A 17946-nucleotide genomic window follows, 5' to 3' on the forward strand; every position below is an offset into this window, starting at 1 on the left:
TCTTTCTTTCTTTCTTTCTTTCTTTCTTTCTTTCTTTCTTTCTTTCTTTCTTTCTTTCTTTCTTTCTTTCTTTCTTTCTTTCTTTCTTTCTTTCTCGGATATTTTATTTATTTACATTTCAAATGTTATCCCCTTTCCCGGTTTCCCCTCCACAAACCCCCTATCCCATCGCCCTCCCGATGCTTCTGTGAGGGTGCTCCCCCACCCACTCCCGACTCACTGTCCTAGCATTTCCCTACACTGAGGCATTGAGCCCTCACAGGACCAAGGGCCTCCCCACCCACTGATGCTAGATAAGACATATATGTAACATATATATGTTACATATGCAGCTGGAGCTACAGGTCCCTCCACGTTTCTAAGTCTGCCTTGAACATAGCTCCACTGAAATGGTTCATGCCAAGACCCTCAGACCTAATAGTCCAATCCAGTAGCCTATAACCCAGAGACTATCTTTTACTTGCTGCCTTTCTCAACGTGCCCTGAGGTTTGTAATTGTCGACTGTGCCTGTTTTTGCAGCCGTCACCTCCTCTGGTTTACAGAGCACCATTTCCTCCCAGTTCTCAGGTTACCCGTCTACCACTTGTGCCACTTGCATAGGCTCCTTTTCTGTGTCCCGGTCCTACATGTTGGTGTCCCTCAGACTTGTTTCTCATTATCGGTTTTTCTTGGTCATGCTGTCCATTGCTCTTCTCAGGCCTCTTTCTTGGTCTCCAGATCATCACAGCCAATGCCTTATTGACTGTAGCTACCTGTGTTCCCCAGGTCCCTCACACTTAGCATGTCTCAAACTGACTCCACCATCTTTCCTAACGAATTGACTCCTCTCCCAAGATTACTGTGTATTAAAAAGGAATGCAGCATGTTCTCAGCTCTGGAGATTGTCCTTGATTCCTCCCGAGTGTTCTCTAGCTAACAGAGTACCAATTCATGTCGGTTCTATCATAAAACACGAGGTACTTGCCTTCTATGCACGAAGGTACTATGCCTTCTTTCTTGTATACTGTATATAGTCCTACTTGCTCTCTCTCTCAAGTAGCCTTGAGTAATGCACCCCTCCCTTTGCTCCATGCTCTCCTCTGTGCATTCTTTCCCTGGAAAAGTCAGTGATGAATAATCCCTGCATACAGTGTCTGATACTTCACTGAATTTAAAGCTTCTTTAACTCAAGGACTGTATGCTGGTTTCCTATGTGCTTCAAATGCATGTGATAGGGTTAGGGAGTATTCCACAAATATTTGCTTTGTAAATGAGTGGTTTAAATTATCCCCACAATAGCAAACTTATCACAGTTAATCAATCTTGGAACCTTTGGGGGGGCTGTGATTGCCCTAATTAGTAACTTGGGTCTCCAATTAGTTTCTACTATGACAATGCCTTTGGATATATTAATTAAAAGCAATGTTAGTTGATTTTATTATTTTAAGTAATATTTACCTACTATCTATCATCTATCCATCTATCATCTGTCTGTCTGTCTATCTATCTATCTAATCCATCTTAGAAAAATTAGATACTATGAACAAGCTAAAAGAGGAATATAAAATCATATAAAATTCTATTACCTGAAAGTAGATAACTACTGCTAATGTGTTGACACAGAACTCAGCGTGCTCTCTCAATTTCTCATTTTGGTGATGGAAGAAGGTCAGCACTGGGGAACAGTCTCATCTGTTGGGCTGTTCCCTGGAGCACTAATCAGTCCTGAGGTCACAGGACTGGGGGACTCAGGGCAAACCTGACCTGGAGCCAGGTCGGTGTTCATTTCTGCCAGCTTCATCAGATGGCCCGAGACAGCAGCACTGTCCGCAGCCACCACCTTTCTGTCAGACACACTCACCCCAGGCATCTTAGTCAGCTCAAGCTGCTGCAACCCAATTCCACCGACTTGGTGACTTCAGTGACAGAACCTCTGAAATCCAGGATCTATTTGTTGGCAGACCTGCTGTCTGATGAGGTCCTCCTTTTAGGTTTGCAGAGCCCTGTTTTCTGATCTATCCTTCCATGGCAGCAGAGAGGGAGAAAGTTTCCTTGGACCTTTGCATAAAGGCATTAACCCCATTTACAAGGACTCCACTAACACGATTGATTGCCACCCAAAGGCCTCTCCTCCTGACTCTATCACATTAGGATTTAGGATGCCAACTTGCAAACATTTGGAGGAAACCACATTCAGTCTATATACTGGGTAGTGACTCCTGTTTGAACCAAGACCCTAGAGGGTAGCCTAGCATTTGGAAAGGAGGCCAGGGACTGTGTGACGTTCACCCGGATTAGCAAGGTCCCCAGCGTCCTCTTGGTGAATAATTGGGAAGCAGAACAAGAATCAGGTACAAGGACAGGACACCAGGGCAAGGATAGTGTAAAGAAAGTAGCTGTTTGGGCACGAGGGAATCTATGGGTTCATGCAGGGGCGTTGCACCTGGAGCCGAGGGTGTCAGGAATAATTTAAATCACCTCTTAGCAGAGACTGAGCTCTTAAAGCCTTGTCGAGCTGAATAAATTTTGTCTGGAAACCAGGAAGAATTTAGCTGCCAGGCAGAAAGACTTGGTAACTGTAGCTATTTGAGGCTGGAGAAATCAGGGATCGAGAAATCCCAAATGCTTTGGAGTGGTGAGATCCCCACCACAATCTTATTTCCTTCTGCGACCCATTTAACTGTTGTACACCGTATGTCTATACAAAATAATTAAAGCTAATTAAAATTAATTTTGGTCGGTGAGTGTTTGAAGAGTTTCATAATAACTCTTGAGATAATTGGAGATGCTTTGGGATACCACAAAAGGAGCATTTGGAGGAACTGAACTGGATGTTTAAACTAGAAATGTGCAGCTAAGGGTAGCCATGGGATGACAACTCTGAAAATGAAGGAACAGGAATTAAGAGCTAAGAGTCTGGGCTTGAACTTTGCTGGTAAACTTGTGCACTGAAAACCAACCAACCAATCTCTTAGAGTAGCAGTCACCAGTTTCTGTGGTGTGGACACCCATAGCAGAGTGACTTTTGAAATTCCCTCTGGCTTAATGACCAGTTCACAAAACTCTTGAATATTTCATAATCAGCCCTGGGAAGCCCTGCGTAAGGCAGCTAGCTATAGCTAGTGTACTAACTAACACACTTCTTCGACGGTCTTCTACTTAGCTTTGTAAAATCTTGGGTAATCACTATTCTGTAGCTCTTGGTGTTATCATTTTTTTTTTAAAGTGAATTTTTTTACTCAGATGCTCTCTAAGACGTTTTACAGTTGGCACCCCAGGAGCGCAGCCACTGTGACAGACCGAGTCCAACACTGTCATCTTTAAGCAAGAGTTATGTCAGAGTTTTATGACCGGGATTCTGATATATAAAAACATAATTCGACATAGAGTCTGTTTGATAATCAACAGTGTTCTGATTCCTGCCTTCAATGTCTGTGTCCTCCTTCAGTGCCTCTTCCCAGGGGGATCAAAAGCATTGTCACAGCCACTGGGGAGCCAGTCCTCATGGCCTAGCAGCGTAAGAAACCGCTGTCTACAGTCTGACACTTGCTAGGTGCTAGGAAAGAAACTCCAGGTTTAGATACGTTAGCTATCTGACCACAAGAACTGATAACCACATTTTCCCCTGGACCAGGAACTACATGAAAGGCTAATTTGTTCTAACGGGCTTGCAAGCGAGGACGGTATCTTTTTCATATTTACATATGGCAAGTGCTGGCACATAACAGGAACTCGGATAAGAGTTTGTTGATTTGGGGCTGGTGGTGGAGGCCTCTAATTGTAGCTCTTCAGGAGGGGGGAGAAAGGGGATAGCAATTTCAAGGTCTACCTTGTTTATAGAGTGAGTTCAAAGCCAGCCAGGGCAACTTAGTGAGACTTCCTTCTAAAAAACCAGGGCTGAGGATACAGTTCGGTGGGCAGGCTCTGTCTCAGCTCGCCGGAGTGCTGGGTTTAATATGTAGTGTGACAAAACAAACTCATTTGTTGAAAGAATACAACCCATCTAGAGGAGGATTTAAAATGTAAAATGTACGTCCCAAAGGAGAAAGCGCAGTCTATGTTTACTTTAGTAGCATGAAGAAATGTATTTTTCAAATGTGAGAAATTCCTTCCTCGAGAGAGAAAACTTTTTTAGTGCCTTCAGTTCAACATTGGGACTCCAGTCTTCCCCTCGGCTAGAAAGCAGAGTTTACTGCACAACAAGCACCCAGTGGGGGAAATGCATGGGTGAGGGAAACCCAGACCAGACAATCTAGGTATTAACCGCCCCACCCCCTCCCACCTCACCTCAGTGTGTGAAGACTGCGCTTGCTCTTAGCGTGCACTTGCTTGCAGCTCATGTACGTTACCACCTCCACTCCTCTCAGTGAGCCTCGTCAGCTAAGCGTTAGAAAAAAGAAACTGAGGCTCAGAGAACACTGAGTGACAGAGCCAGCTACTGGCAGAGCCACAAGTTCACAGTGGTGTTCTGCCCCTGCACATCGGGCTGCCTCGGGCCATTCTGGGCTTCCTCTCCCCAGTGTCCCTCTTCCGTCTTTGCTGTGTGAAGGGGGTTGGATGTATTTTCATAGGAGTGTAGCTGGCTCAGTCTGTGACCAGGTAAACAAAAGCACCAGCCCCTACCAGGTTCTGAGCAAATATGCCCAGTCAGGACTATCCCAGCCTGCTGTAGCTCCACTGTACTTTGCCCTAATGAATCAGCTCCATGGAGGCCGGGCAGTTGCAAAGGTAAGTAATTGGCTGTAGATTTGAAGGCCAGGTGAGTCTCGGTAGATGTGGCACCTGGACTTTGTCAGTCTCTAAGAGGGAGGCAAGCAGTCCCCGGCAGGTCTCTGGAGCCACACTGAAGGAAGGCGAAGAGCCATCAAAGCAGGTGTGTGGGGGCACCGACACCCTTCTTTCCCTTGCCTTGGGCTAGCTGGGCTATCAGAGTGGGAGGGGCGCTATTGCCCTTGCTGAATCAGGGGGTTCACTTCTGTGCATACAAAGCTGTGACTGTTATTATAGACACAGTTACTTCATTCTGAGACTCTTAAAGGTTTGAAAATGAGTACCCTTAATTGTAACTCGAGGTTTAACCTACTGAAGTTGGTGACTCTTGGTGACAGAATGATCGGGTATTGTGCTTTTGTAGTTGGGGCTAGGACGCCTAATGAAAAGTCTGGCGACAAGCGAATCAATTATTTTCCAAGTTCTCTCACTTGTGTTCAAGTACTGCTGTGTTTTGTGGATCTTTAACAAAGGATCCTTGTATGGCACTAGGGGTATTGAGCCTTTCCTGGAATTGCTGGCAAAGTTTTCAATAGGACTGAGTATTTCAAGGAAGTAAGCTGGCATAGAGAGGAAGGGCCAAGGTCCTGTGTTACGTCTGCCTTCAAAGCAGAAGGCCCTCCTGCCTGCTCTCCTTCCGTCTCTCACTTCCGGGCTCATTGCTCTGGACCCTGGCTCTGTGGTACTCAAATTGATCTTGGTTTCACCACATGCCCTTTGACCTGATAAGTTTCAGATGAACTTGGAAGCTTCCAGACTAAGAACAGGCAAACAAGTTCGATTAGAATCAACATCGCTTTCAACATTCCCAAGGGGAAGTGAGGGGTAGGGGTGGCTGTCCTTGCCTGTGTATGCTGCTGATCCAGCAGGCTCTGGGAACAGGAGCAAGGCCTGGGTGGGCTTTCCCTCTGCTATGTGCTCCTCTGCCATGCAAACAGAGGAACTGGAAAAAGACACCAGTGCCTGGAGCTAGTTCTTATCTTGAGGAATGTGTGGGGACTATTCAGATATGAGAGAAACTTCTACGTCTACACATCTTCAGTCAGAAAGAGCTGGGAGACCTAGCTCTCCATTTTTCCACAGCAGCAGCCACAAACTGTGTCTGTTGGTTCTCCCAGAGTGAGGGTTAGAGGAGGTTAAAGAAAGCATTTGGAAGAGAAGTCTGTCAAGGGGTCAATTAAAATGGTGTGTGTGTGTGTGTGTGTGTGTGTGTGTGTGTATGTGTGTGATGTGTGCATATGTAATGTGTGTATGTGTCCATATGTGATTTGTGTGTATAAGCATGATGTGTGTGTATGTGTATGATATGTGCATATGTGATGTATGTGTATGAGTGTGATGTCTGCATGTGCATGTATGTGGTATGTACATGAGATATGTGTATATATGTGTGCATGTGTGCGATGTGTGGTGTGTGTGCATTGTGCATGGTGTGTGTGTGTGTGTGTGTGTGTGTGTGTGTGTGTGTAGGCTAGACAGAGGCCAACATTGAGTGTCTTCCTGTGTTGCACTCCATCTTTCTCACTGAGTCTGAAGCTCACTGATGGTTACAGAAGCACCAGGCTTGGCCTTTCATGTATGTGTGAGGGATCCAAACTCAGGTTCAGGAAACAGTTGGTTAACCCAGTGACATATCTCCCTAGACCTACAAAGCCTCACACTATCCTAACCTTGGTTTCCACAGGTACTTACTATGGTGTATTGAATAATTACTATGTTCTAGGCACTTTCCATGTCATGCTTAACTTTGACACTGGTCCTGAAACCCTAGCCCATAGTACCTATCATCTCCATGGGAAAGGACATTGAGGAGTAACAAATTATCTGTCCAATAGGGGACACTTTAACAACCTGGACCCTGACTAGCTCCCCAGGAGGTTCCCTCTGTTTCTGATACCTCAGCACGTCCGTTTTAAGTGTTGTATAAATATTTGCTGGTGGGATAAACAAGGAAACATTAATTGGGACTCCTTGATAGCATTTTGAAGCTGCATCAAGGACTGTTATCTGCCTCCCATGCCACCCACAGCTGTTGTTCCATATGTACTTTCTTAATTTTTTAGTCAGCATCAATCTAATTGTCTAGGCTGATATTTATTTAATGTATCTGTTTGAGGTTTTTTTTTTTTTTTAAAATAACCCTCTATGTCTGTGCTCATATGGTTTGTTTTAGACAATTTTGAAAACCATAGTTGCTCTCTTCACAGACTCTCATCAACTACCATGTTTGGATAAAAGCTTAAATTGCTGAGTGTGCATGTGTGAATGTGTGTGTATGTATGTGTGTGTGTGTGTATGTGTGTGGTATGGGTTTTTGTATGTATGATATGCATGTGTGATATGTGTGTGTGGTGTGGGTGTATGTATGTATGATATGCATATGTGATGTGTGTGTGATGTGTATATGATGTGTATGTGTGTGTGTGTGTGTGTGTGTGTGTGTGATGTGTGTGTGTATACATGCAGGCTGGAGGTTGACTTTGAGTAGAATTCTTCAGGAGCCATACACCTTGTTTTTTTGAGATCTTTCACTGGGACTGGGACTTAGGGTTCACTGGTTAGGCTTGGCTGGCTGTCCAGTGACCCCCAGGGATCTTCCCATTCCTACCTGCCCAGCCTTGGGCCTTGGGGTTACATGTGCACTACCACATCTGTCTGCCTTTTTATGTAACTGTGTGAAATCAAATTTATGTGTTGGTGCTTGAAAAGCCAACATTTTACTAACAGAGCCATGTCCCCAGCTCTCCAGAGTGATGACTTGTTTTCTTTCTGTGTTCAGGAAATTAAAATAACTACATAACAGCCTCAAGACCCAAAGAGGAAAATCAAAGGGTCAGAGATGGAACCTTGGGTTCCCCAGACACAAGGAAGGACCACGGGACCATCAAGGGATGCAAACAGAGGCCTTCAGAGCGGACATTATAGACCCCGTCCACACTCTCAGTACAGTGGGGATAAGTACCACCAATGGCAAGATGCCCACAAGAACTCAAAGCCACAGCAGGACCTCCGGGATGACCACCAACAGTCTCACTATGTACCCAGGAGTGGGGAGTGGTCCCAGCCTGTGTCTGGAGCTGACTACTTGAAAGGATCTTATCCTAGTCACCTGTACTCAAGGTATGATGCTTAGGGTTACAGTGAACCTATCTCTCCTGTGAAGAGGCTATTACTTGTTCTTGTTTCTTGTCCATTTCCTTTTTCATCCCTGCCCTTCCCCCTTTCCTGGAATTTGTTGAGGTTGTCCTCAAACTTAAGATCCTCCTGCCTCACACAGCCTCTCAAGCACTCTAGCCATCCTGCGTGGCTCTTCCTGCCTCCTTATATTTCCCTTCCTTTCTTTCTCCTCCTCCTCTTCCTCCTCCTCTTCCATCTCCTTCTCTTCTTCTTCTTCTTCCTCTTCTTCTTCCTAACTGTTTTGGTTTTAGGGTTTCTATGGCTGAGATAAAATACCATGGCCACAAAACCATCTTGGGGAGGAAAGGGTTAAGGGGTAATTACATCTTCCACTTCCATTTCACAATCCATCACTGAAGGACATCAGGGCAGGACCTTAAGTCGCAAAGCTGGAGGCAGAAACGGAAGCAGACCACAAAGGAATGATGCTTACTTGCTTGTTAGCCCTGAAGTGCTCACCTTTCTTTCTTATCCAACCCAGAACCATCTGCCAGGGGGTGGCACCACCCACAGTGGGTTGGGCCTTCCCACATCAACCAATCGTCAGTCAAGAAAGTGCTCTGCAGACTTGTCTACAGGGTGATCTAATGGAGGAATTTTCTGAATTAAGATTCTGTCCTGTCTAGATTTGTGTCAAGTTTGACAACCACCAAGGCACCCACTCTTCTCTATTGGCTTAGATAAAACCTGCCTTGCCTGATTTGTTTTTTGGTGACTGGTGACAGTGTTTCCCTCTTTTTTTTTTTTTTTTTTGTATCCCAAGCAGAACTTCATATAGCTGCCATCAGAGTGATTGGGATGGAGGGATGGATGGATGGTAGAGACATAAGAGATCAGATGGTACCTTCATGCCTTGCGATTGTAAAGGGCAGTCTGTGGGCTGTGGAAAAGCTTTTCCTTGGATCCCATAAAAGGCTTCACATTTTCACTGATCTTAGCTGGATACCAACAACACCAGCAACCCCAGCATCTCATACTGTGCCTGGAGGGTGACAGACATGCAAAGATCAGTATATAATCCATAAGAACTTTAAGAGAACTCAATTTCAGAGAAGGCAAATACAGATTTTCAGGCTATAACGTGAGGAGGAAGAGACCGCAGAGGTAATTCTGTGTCAGAGAATCTTGAACTCTTGCTCCCCCAGGCCCATAGTATTGAACTAAATATTTCATGCTTTCCTTCATGTCTTCTAGTTGGGATTATATCTATCTGCTCTATGGTTTGAAGGTTAAAGCTATGGCAATTATTATAAAGAAATTTGCCTCTGAGGTTATTATTAATTGACAGAAACACTAATAATGTTCCTTTCCCCAATCCTTTTGGGTTGTTGAGTCCTCAAGAGGAATGAGTATGTCAAGGACAGAGATAATAAGAGAAATCATGCTGGTGATAGTATTCCTTTTGTCTGTAATGTGCATGGAAATTCCAGTGGCTCATGGCTATTCTGTGCTATCCTCAGGAAGGGCTTTTTCTCAGATAGTCCCAGGGGTGTCCAAGATAACAGCTTTGATGATATTGCATGTGCATATTTGTGGAATGAGAATATTGCTATAAAAATAATTGTAAATACATTTCTCTTAATATTTAAAAGTGAAAAAGAGCTTTATTATGAAAGACACATCCTTTTTGTAAAGCAAAGTGCTACCTCTATTCTGATTTTGGATTTTCTGACCTAATGTGGCAGATTTCCGACTTAATCAGGCAGATTCTGGACTAGGCAGTCGTTCTGTCTTCTGAAGTTGTCTGGTTTAACCAGGCTCCCTTTGGTTTCTCCCTTAAGTAGTGGATGACTGACTGTCCTTGTGATTTCTCAGGTCTGGCTATGGGGACCCCTATCAGAGGTACCACACTCCGACTCCGAGGGATGAGTATGCTTATGGAAGTTACTACTACCACGGACATCCACAGCTGCTGCCAGAAGAAAGAGGTATGAAGTAGCCTCCAGTAGAAGCCTTTGGGGACTAGAGATGCACAGGTGGCCAACTGCCAGGGCACTAGCATCGTGTTTGGAGCCCCTGCCGTTTGATAATATCGAGACTACCCCTATGATACTTGTTCAGTGGATAGTACATACTTCATCCATATTTTCCTGATTCTTTCCTGTAGCAAAGGTTCTATTTACTGTTTAAGTAACTGAAAAGTCAGTTCTTAAGTCAGTGTGCTGGGCTGTAATGTGAATACAGCAATCACTTCATTCTGGGGGGCAGCAGATGAACAGCAATGGGAGTTCCATACCCAAGACCTCCACAGAATAGGGTATGATGCTATGACAGTTTATGACTAGCTACCATAGAGAATCTGTTTCATCATGTAAAGTACACACACACACACACACACACACACACACACACACACTTACACTGCTGTTGTGAAACTGTTTAAAGCCAAGTAAACTGGTTCAGAGCATCTTGGGGGCTCTCATTGTTAACCCTTGCCCATCAACCAACTCAGTGTGGCAAATACATTCTCATACCTACCGTATTGCAGTATCCCAGCTTCACAGCTCGGTAGTATCCGTCTTAAAGGACTTGCAGAAGCAGCAAGTGACCTGCCTCTGTTTTGCTTTCTCTGAGGGTGCAGTGGCAAGGCAAGGGAGTCCTTATATCTGGCATGAAGATCATGGAGACCAGAGGTACTTCAGCGAGCATCATCGGGAGAAGCACAATGGCACATTTGGAGCAAACAGTGATACCCAGTTCCAGTAAGTGTGAAAACACAAGCCACGCCAGCAAGATTTAGTTAGACTCTGTGGGGACAATCTTAGGGCATCTGGTAGTGGTTCCGGTCCTGTGGAAGACACAGTCTGCTTTTATGCCAGCCACAGAGAGTGACCCAGGTCTATTTTTCTCTCTGAGAGCTGCGCTGTTCCCATTCTGGACTATATACTATAAGGTTACTTTAGGCCCTCAGTGGGAGAGGATGCATTTAGTTCTGCTGTGACTTGATGTCCCAGGACTGATGGGTACCCAAAGGGAGAAGGTGAGGGGTTATGGGGGGAGGAATTTGTGAGGATAGAACTGAGAGGAGAGGAGGGGGATATGACTGGATAATAAAGTGAATAAATAAACAAATTAAGGAAAAATTACTTGAGGCCCGTCTAAAGGTCAAGTCCTATATTGGCCTCAGAAACAACATGGTCTCCCAGTGATTGTTATGACTGGAGCCTTTCTGGGGCTGGAATGTTTCTCCGTCCACTCTTCCTGGTCATAAGCATGGACCAATCTTGTAGCATAAGACACAGCAGGGCTGGACATTACTGGAGCATTTGTCCTGGTGCCCTTAGCCTTGGAACTCACCAGTGCAAGGGCTCTGACTCAGGCTCCTCCAGGAGGGCCGGCTGTAGCAGCCAGTCATTTTGCCGACGATCTGGATCATTTTTTAGTAAATGTGTGTGGAACCCAAAGATTTCACCTTTCTAATACATTGAGGTGGGGGGAGAGAGAGAGAGAGAGAGAGAGAGAGAGAGAGAGAGAGAGAGAGAGAGAGAGAGAGAGAATGCTTTTTGCTGGAGCACTCAAAATGGCCTGACACGTGCCCACACTTAGCGTCGAGCCTGCCTCCAGCAGAGAGTATTTCAGCCTTGCTGGCTTGCCCAGGACCTGTCTCAACACTTCTGTCATTTCGCTGCAGATTTACCAGTAAGAATCCATACCGAGACAGCCCTGCTTCTATGTCTGGACAGGAGCAGCCTGGGGAATTCTCTCCAGAGAGTGAAGCCCAGAAACAAAAGGTAACCTAAAGTGGCAGAGGACTGGAGGCCACGCACCAAGTCACCTTGTCAGCAGTGGCCAGTGGGGATGGGGTGTGCAGCTGCAGCAGAGTCCCCGTTCACACCAGTTTCCCCTCCCTTCCCCCTTCTGTCTTACCAGTGTGACGCCCTGATCTGACCTCTTCCTGTTTTGTCAAGTGGGTAGGACTTAATTTACTGTGAGGTACTTGAAAAGTGAGGAGGCTGCCACCTCGATTTAGGTGTTAGGGTGCCCCAGGGGGACTAGAGGTTTAGGAAATAAAAAGTTGTTAGAATCCTTTAATTTAGGTTTGAAAAGCAGCCTTGAAATCTTTCCTGACTCTTTAATCTCTTTAAAATCCTAATGCACATACCATCTGGGTCACAGAATAGAGCTCTCTAATAGCATTGATATAAATGTTTTATTATGAGATAATTTTAGACTTATAGAAAAGTTGCAAAAAATATTGTAGAGATGGGCTTTTAATTTTTGGCAGGCTTGAGTTAGGTTTTTTTCTCCCTGATTAGATTTGTGTGATTATTATTATTATTATTTTTGTAGTCAGTTTTTCCATATCTATTACTTAATGATATAGCTCATAGGTTATGGTGACTGATACTAAAACCCCAATGTGTAAATAACACTTTACAGTGTACAAAAGCCTTTGAATATCATGTTTTATGTTTTTAAAGATTTATTTATTCATTTACTTATTTATTTATTTTATGCATATGGGTACACTGTAGCTGAACAGATGGCTGTGAGCCTTCATCTGGCTGTTGGGAATTGAATTTTTAGGACCTCTGCTCACTCCAGTCAACCCCACTTGCTCAGTCCCTGTCTTGCTCCGGCCCCAAGATTTATTTATTATTATACATAAGTACACTATACCTGTCTTCAGATGCGCCAGAAGAGGGCATCAGATCTCATTATAGGTGGTTGTGAGTCACCATGTGGTTGCTGGGATTTGAACTCAGGACCTTCAGAAGAACAGTCAGTGCTCTTATCCGCTGAGCCATCTTACCAGCCCGAATGTCCTGTTTTATTCATCTCTCCTGCAACGTGAATTTTTTTTTGCATACATGTCTGCGGGATATTTGCATTATCCAGAGTGTGGATGTGTTCATAAAATAGCTAGGGCATTAATAAATAATGTGTATAGGACTTTACATTTATATTCCAGATAGAGGTATTGGATCAGGAAAGTCCAAGTCACCTGTTTAAGGGCATAGCAGAGGATGACAGAAATAGAAGTTGAAATTTGAATTCTAGGTCCCATGAGCCCATTGGGCTGCACTCCCTGGGTTACTTTCTTCTTCCCGGGAATCTACAGTGGTTGTACTTAGTAGAAAGTTCGAACTTTGTTTCTTTGAAGGAACACTTAGAAGTGGAAGGACAAGCTCTCTGGAACTCCTTCCTATATAACTTTATTGATTTTTCTTTTTCCCTTCCCCTTCAGCCATTGCTGACCAGCAAATCCAACCTTCTCCAGCAGCATGAGTCTGGGCTCAGCTCTAGCAGCTATGAGCTCAGTCAGTACATGGCAGCTGCCCCCGAAGAGTATGCACCTACGGTGTCAGCAGCTTGGAGGCCTATTCAGGCTGGTGGGTACCAAATGGCCACAGGAACTGGTTAATTCTGAGAAGGAAGGGTCGGGTCATGTGGGAATTCACCCTTCTGTGTTTCCAAGGAATGGGTCTACATTGGTTTATGCAGGTCTCCCAGGCAGAGAGGCCAACTTTGGGTCGTTTTCCTGCCTTGTCTTCAGTAATGGAATGTGCATCATAGTTTGCTCTTGGAAGGGAGCACTGCTCCCAGTCATTGTTAGGTTGGGGACCTGGGAGGACTGGGTGAAGTGAGGGGAAGTGTGAATGTTAGCCTGGAGGCTGCTTGTCCTTTGAGCATGGCTGAGAATCTGAGGCGAGTGCGTCATCATTTGGACCGTTTGCACTATAATCTGACATACTCGTAGAGGGTTAAGTCAGACTAGAGCATGACTTTTTCTAACCAGGTATCCCACCTAGTATCTCATCCTGGCCCAGGTAGAATGGGAACAGCAGTGTGTCAACTCAAAAGCACTGAAAACAAACCTAACAATGTCCACCATGTATCTGTTGGCCAGATGACACCTCAGCGACAGTTCCCAAGGCACCCATGAGGTTCTATGTTCCCCACGTGTCTGTGAGCTTTGGACCAGGAGGCCAGCTAGTGTGTGTGTCCCCCAACTCTCCTGCTGATGGACAAACGGCCCTCGTTGAAGTGCACAGCATGGAGGTAATCAATATTTTGGGTTCCAGGGATGCAAGTGCTCTGCTCAGTTCAACTGCTCGCTCAGACTCTCACTTTGCTTGAGGCTGGGCATCTCCAGGAGGGGGAATTGAGTCCCATGCGTCTTGGATTGTGAGCAAGAGTGGGTGGGCTTTTCTCTGAAAGAAGCGATGCTAGATTTACATTTTCCCTGAGATGCTAGTGACTCGTCTTTCAACAAGATAACTGTCTTCACAAGGCACTGAGTCACACCGTAAGACCAATAGCCCTGGATATGAGACTGGATTCAACTGGTGGGGACTGGCTGGAAGAATCTTGGGGACCTAATTTTATTTTCTACTCCAGGTTTTACTTAATGATTTTGAGGATCAGGAGGAGATGAGAGCTTTTCCAGGGCCCCTTATCAGGTAAAGTACCGCAAGTGTTGTTAAGGGTGTGTGTGTGTGTGTGTGTGTGTGTGTGTGTCATATGCACACGTGTGTGAAGGTACACACATGCATATATATGTGGAAGCAAGAGGAAAGCATCTGTTGTTTCTTCTTTCTCTCCCTCATCTTCTTTTGTTCTCTTAGTTTTTGAGACAGATTCTCTCACTGAATAAAAAGCTTGCCATTTTGGCTAAGCTGTCTGGCCACTGAGCTCCTAGTATATGCCTGTCTCTGTCCCCCAAACTCTGGCATTACAGGCACACATTGTCCATGCCTGGCTTTTATGGGGGTGTTTGATCTCATGTTCTCTTGTTTTCAGCACAACTTTTCTGACCCCACTAAGTTTTTTCACCAACTCCTAAATAAAGGCTTTTGAAAGCCGAGGACACTTCCTGCCCAGGTGTTGGTTTTCAGGGAAGAAAATGTCTATTTTATTTGAAACAGATTTTTTTTTTTTTTTTTTTTTTTTTTATGCCAGTAGGTAGAAAAAGAGGTGTCCTGAGTGATTTTGGCAAGCTGTTCCATATCTGAAGGGGAGAAAGAGAAGTAAGCTTAACAAGTTAGACCTCTAAAAACAGTTCCATTTCATAGAGGTTAGCTGGTAGGGAGCTTTAGTGTTCCAAGTACTTGATAGAGATTAGTGGGGAAATGGAGCACAGCCTGGAGAAATGGCTTTTCTTGAGCTGAGTTTTCCAGCTCCCTGCCGTTGTGAACGTCTGCCCTCTGCAGGAACGAACTGGAACTGCTGTAGCATTTTCAGCCACATTTCAGTGGGCTTTGGCTGTGATAAGTCCTGGGTGGGTGGGTGCCAGGTTGCCTACTAAGTAGTGGCTGATCAGTCATGTTTAAGTTTTTCCCTTGAGAAATGATATAGCACTCACTCTGCCTACTCCAAAGGCCGTAAAACTCTATTTATATGAAGGTCAGTGAATGTCACTACTTTTTTGTACATGTAATCCGAAGCTAGCCTGCAAACACACGCTCACACATGTATGTGTGTACAAATGTAGAGGCCAGAGGAAAGTCTCAAGGATAATTCCTTAAGTACCTAACCCTTTCCCCCCCCCTATGTCTTGAAGGTTTGCCAAAAACTAAGTTGTGTATTAAATAGTATGAATGTTCTTGAACATTTAACAAGCACTTATTCAATGGATGCCATACAGTTTGCTTATCCCTTTCTTTATGCAGGCAGTTGTTTTGAAAGTCCCGTCTTAAGTTAGGGATGTCACTGAGGCTCAGAGCAAGTGAGATGTTTGTATAATCCAGATATGGACCCAGTCTGACTTGAAACAGAACCCTTACACGCTGTTCTGAGAAGTCACTTAAGGTCTCTGGGTTTGCTCTCCTCATTTAATGATGGAAGGATGCACAAGAGAATCTCTGAAACTCCTTCCTGTTCTCCAGGAAAAAAAAAATGATCTTGCGATTCCAGACTTCCAGTCCTGGGCTGTCACCCTTCTGCCATGTTAGCTAGTTCATTGTACAGGGAGAGTCAGTCTGCTCAGGCCTTACTTCCTGTATCGTCCCACAGGGAGGACATACACAAGGTGGATATCATGACGTTCTGTCAGCAGAAAGCATCTCAGTGTCTCAAGTCTGAGGCACCAGGGAGCAGGGACTCAGCTCTACTTTGGCAACTGCTGGTTCTCCTTTGTCGACAGAATGGGGTAAGTCACTGCTTTGATATAGGGGGCAGATGGAAGCTGGACTGAAGTTGTAGTCTTCATGGGAGTTGGTATATAGCACAGTTAGAAAAAGCAGTCTCTATGTAGCACTGTTGCCCCGAGGGAAAGTGCAGCTCCGGTTCCAACACCCCTGTGTCAATGCTAACCTTTTCTGGAGAGTGCCCCCTGCTGGCTGGGGTTTGCTTTACAGTCCCTGGATTACTGCACCAGCCAGTGGAATTGAGTGGTTCCAATGAGCATTGTGGCTGCCGATAGGCAGAGAGTAACCACGATAGTAAAGCTGGTGTTTGAAATTCAGTCATTCATAAGAGATCTCCAGTGTATTTGCACGACTGCCTCAGGAACAAGTCAGAGACCCTGCTGTGTTCCTTCTTCAGCCTGGGCCCAGCCTGGGGACTGGTTGGAGCATCCCTCAGGATGACTCTCTTTATCCTGCAGTCCATGGTGGGGTCTGACATTGCTGAGCTGCTGATGCAGGACTGCAAGAAGCTGGAGAAGTACAAGAGGCAGCCCCCTGTAGCCAACCTCATCAACCTGACTGATGAGGACTGGCCGGTGCTGAGCTCTGGGACTCGCGATCTGCTCACTGGCGAGATTCCCCCCAACGTGGATACACCAGCGCAGATCGTGGACAAGTTCACTAAGCTGCTCTACTATGGAAGGAAGAAGGTGAGAAAGTCTTTCCCTCAGGCTTCCTTCAGATGGGCGTGGACCACCATCCCTCACCCCATCTCCCGCTCCTCCAATGATTTGGCCAGAATACACTTCTTTTAGATCTTGTGAAAAGATCAGAAAGTTAAAGCAAGAAGAATAAAAATACATAGGTGTATGCCATCCACACCTGCAGTGTTTATATATTTACTTCCAGTATTTCCCCTTAAAAAATCAGTTTAAGTTTCATAAACGTGTCAGGCATGGTGGTGCACTCATTTGGCTGAGGTAAGCAAGACTGAGTAGGAGGCCAGCCTAGGCTATAAAGGGATACCCTGTATCAAACCAGATAAACAACTCTAAATAATACGTATATAATTGTTGATTTCTTTTTACTTTTCATATTACATGGTAAAATATCCTAGTAACTTTAAGTATGTTCGACTAGTGCACTTTTATTATTTTTTATAGCACCAAGAATTTAACACAGTGCCTGGTACATGCTAGCCGAAGTGCTCTGCGGTCAAGTAGACACACAAACATTCTAGGGCTGGAGAGGTGACTCAGTAGTTAATCGTGTCTCCTATCCTTCTAGAGAATCTGAGTTCAGTCCCCAGTGCCCATGCGTATGACTCCAATTCCATGAGGACCCAGCCCTTGTCCTAAACAAGCACCTGGAATTATGTGAACATATCCCTTTCCATACACATAATTTAAATATAAAGAAAAAAATGGAGCCAGAGAGATGGCTCAGTGGTTTAGAGTCCCGAGTTCAACTCCTAGCAACCACATGGTGGTTTACAACCATCTGAATTGGGATCTGATGCCCTCTTCTGGTGTGTCTGAAGACAGTGGTGGTGTACTCATGTACATAAAATAAATAATTCTAAAAAATTATAAAAAAATAATGAAAAAATTCACTATCGCCAGATGCTAAGACAATTTATAATTTTGTTACTCATTAAAAATTGTGTGATTGAACATTTTGCTAGGAATGAATAGATTAGAGACTGCATTTCTGTTGTTTCACATACATAACAGCTTAGTTTATGGAAAAATTGTTTATAAATAATATCCCTGCCACTGGAACTCAGGCACTCAAGTCAACACTGAATGCTGAGAGACTCTTTTTTTTTTTTTTTTTTTTTTGTGAGAGACTCTTGCCTCGTTTACTTTTGACGTTGTGCTCATGTTTAATAAAAGTCATAAAGTAAATCTGAATATTTAAAAATATAATTAAGATCAAAACAATTAAGTT

General features: G+C 44.6%; 1 protein-coding gene and 1 long non-coding RNA gene across 4 annotated transcripts in view; one reads left to right on the forward strand and one right to left on the reverse strand.

Annotated features, from left to right (window-relative positions):
• Nucleotides 1-4558, reverse strand: part of LOC115064043 — a 9963-nt gene extending 5405 nt beyond the window's left edge. Inside the window, exon 1 of the long non-coding RNA XR_003843900.1 lies at nt 4268-4558. This is a non-coding gene — a long non-coding RNA (uncharacterized LOC115064043). The remainder of the gene's footprint in view (nt 1-4267) is intronic.
• Nucleotides 4559-4630: 72 nt separating this feature from the next.
• Sec16b (SEC16 homolog B, endoplasmic reticulum export factor) overlaps nt 4631-17946 on the forward strand; it is a 41042-nt gene continuing 27726 nt past the window's right edge. Inside the window, exons 1-10 of one of the 3 annotated variants that reach the window (XM_029539094.1) lie at nt 4631-4708; nt 7530-7870; nt 9743-9855; nt 10509-10629; nt 11559-11658; nt 13116-13260; nt 13779-13930; nt 14270-14331; nt 15884-16019; nt 16476-16706. In XM_029539094.1, coding sequence (XP_029394954.1) covers nt 7590-7870; nt 9743-9855; nt 10509-10629; nt 11559-11658; nt 13116-13260; nt 13779-13930; nt 14270-14331; nt 15884-16019; nt 16476-16706 — 1341 coding nt within the window. In that variant the 5' untranslated portion in view covers nt 4631-4708; nt 7530-7589. Of the gene's footprint in view, nt 4709-4761; nt 4854-7529; nt 7871-9742; nt 9856-10501; nt 10630-11558; nt 11659-13115; nt 13261-13778; nt 13931-14269; nt 14332-15883; nt 16020-16475; nt 16707-17946 lie in introns of those variants that run through there. The other 2 variants (XM_021198173.2, XM_029539095.1) reach the window with 2 other exon arrangements.

The sequence above is a fragment of the Mus pahari genome, chromosome 5 (genome assembly GCF_900095145.1).
Source record: "Mus pahari chromosome 5, PAHARI_EIJ_v1.1, whole genome shotgun sequence".
NCBI classification, from domain to species: Eukaryota; Metazoa; Chordata; class Mammalia; order Rodentia; family Muridae; genus Mus; species Mus pahari.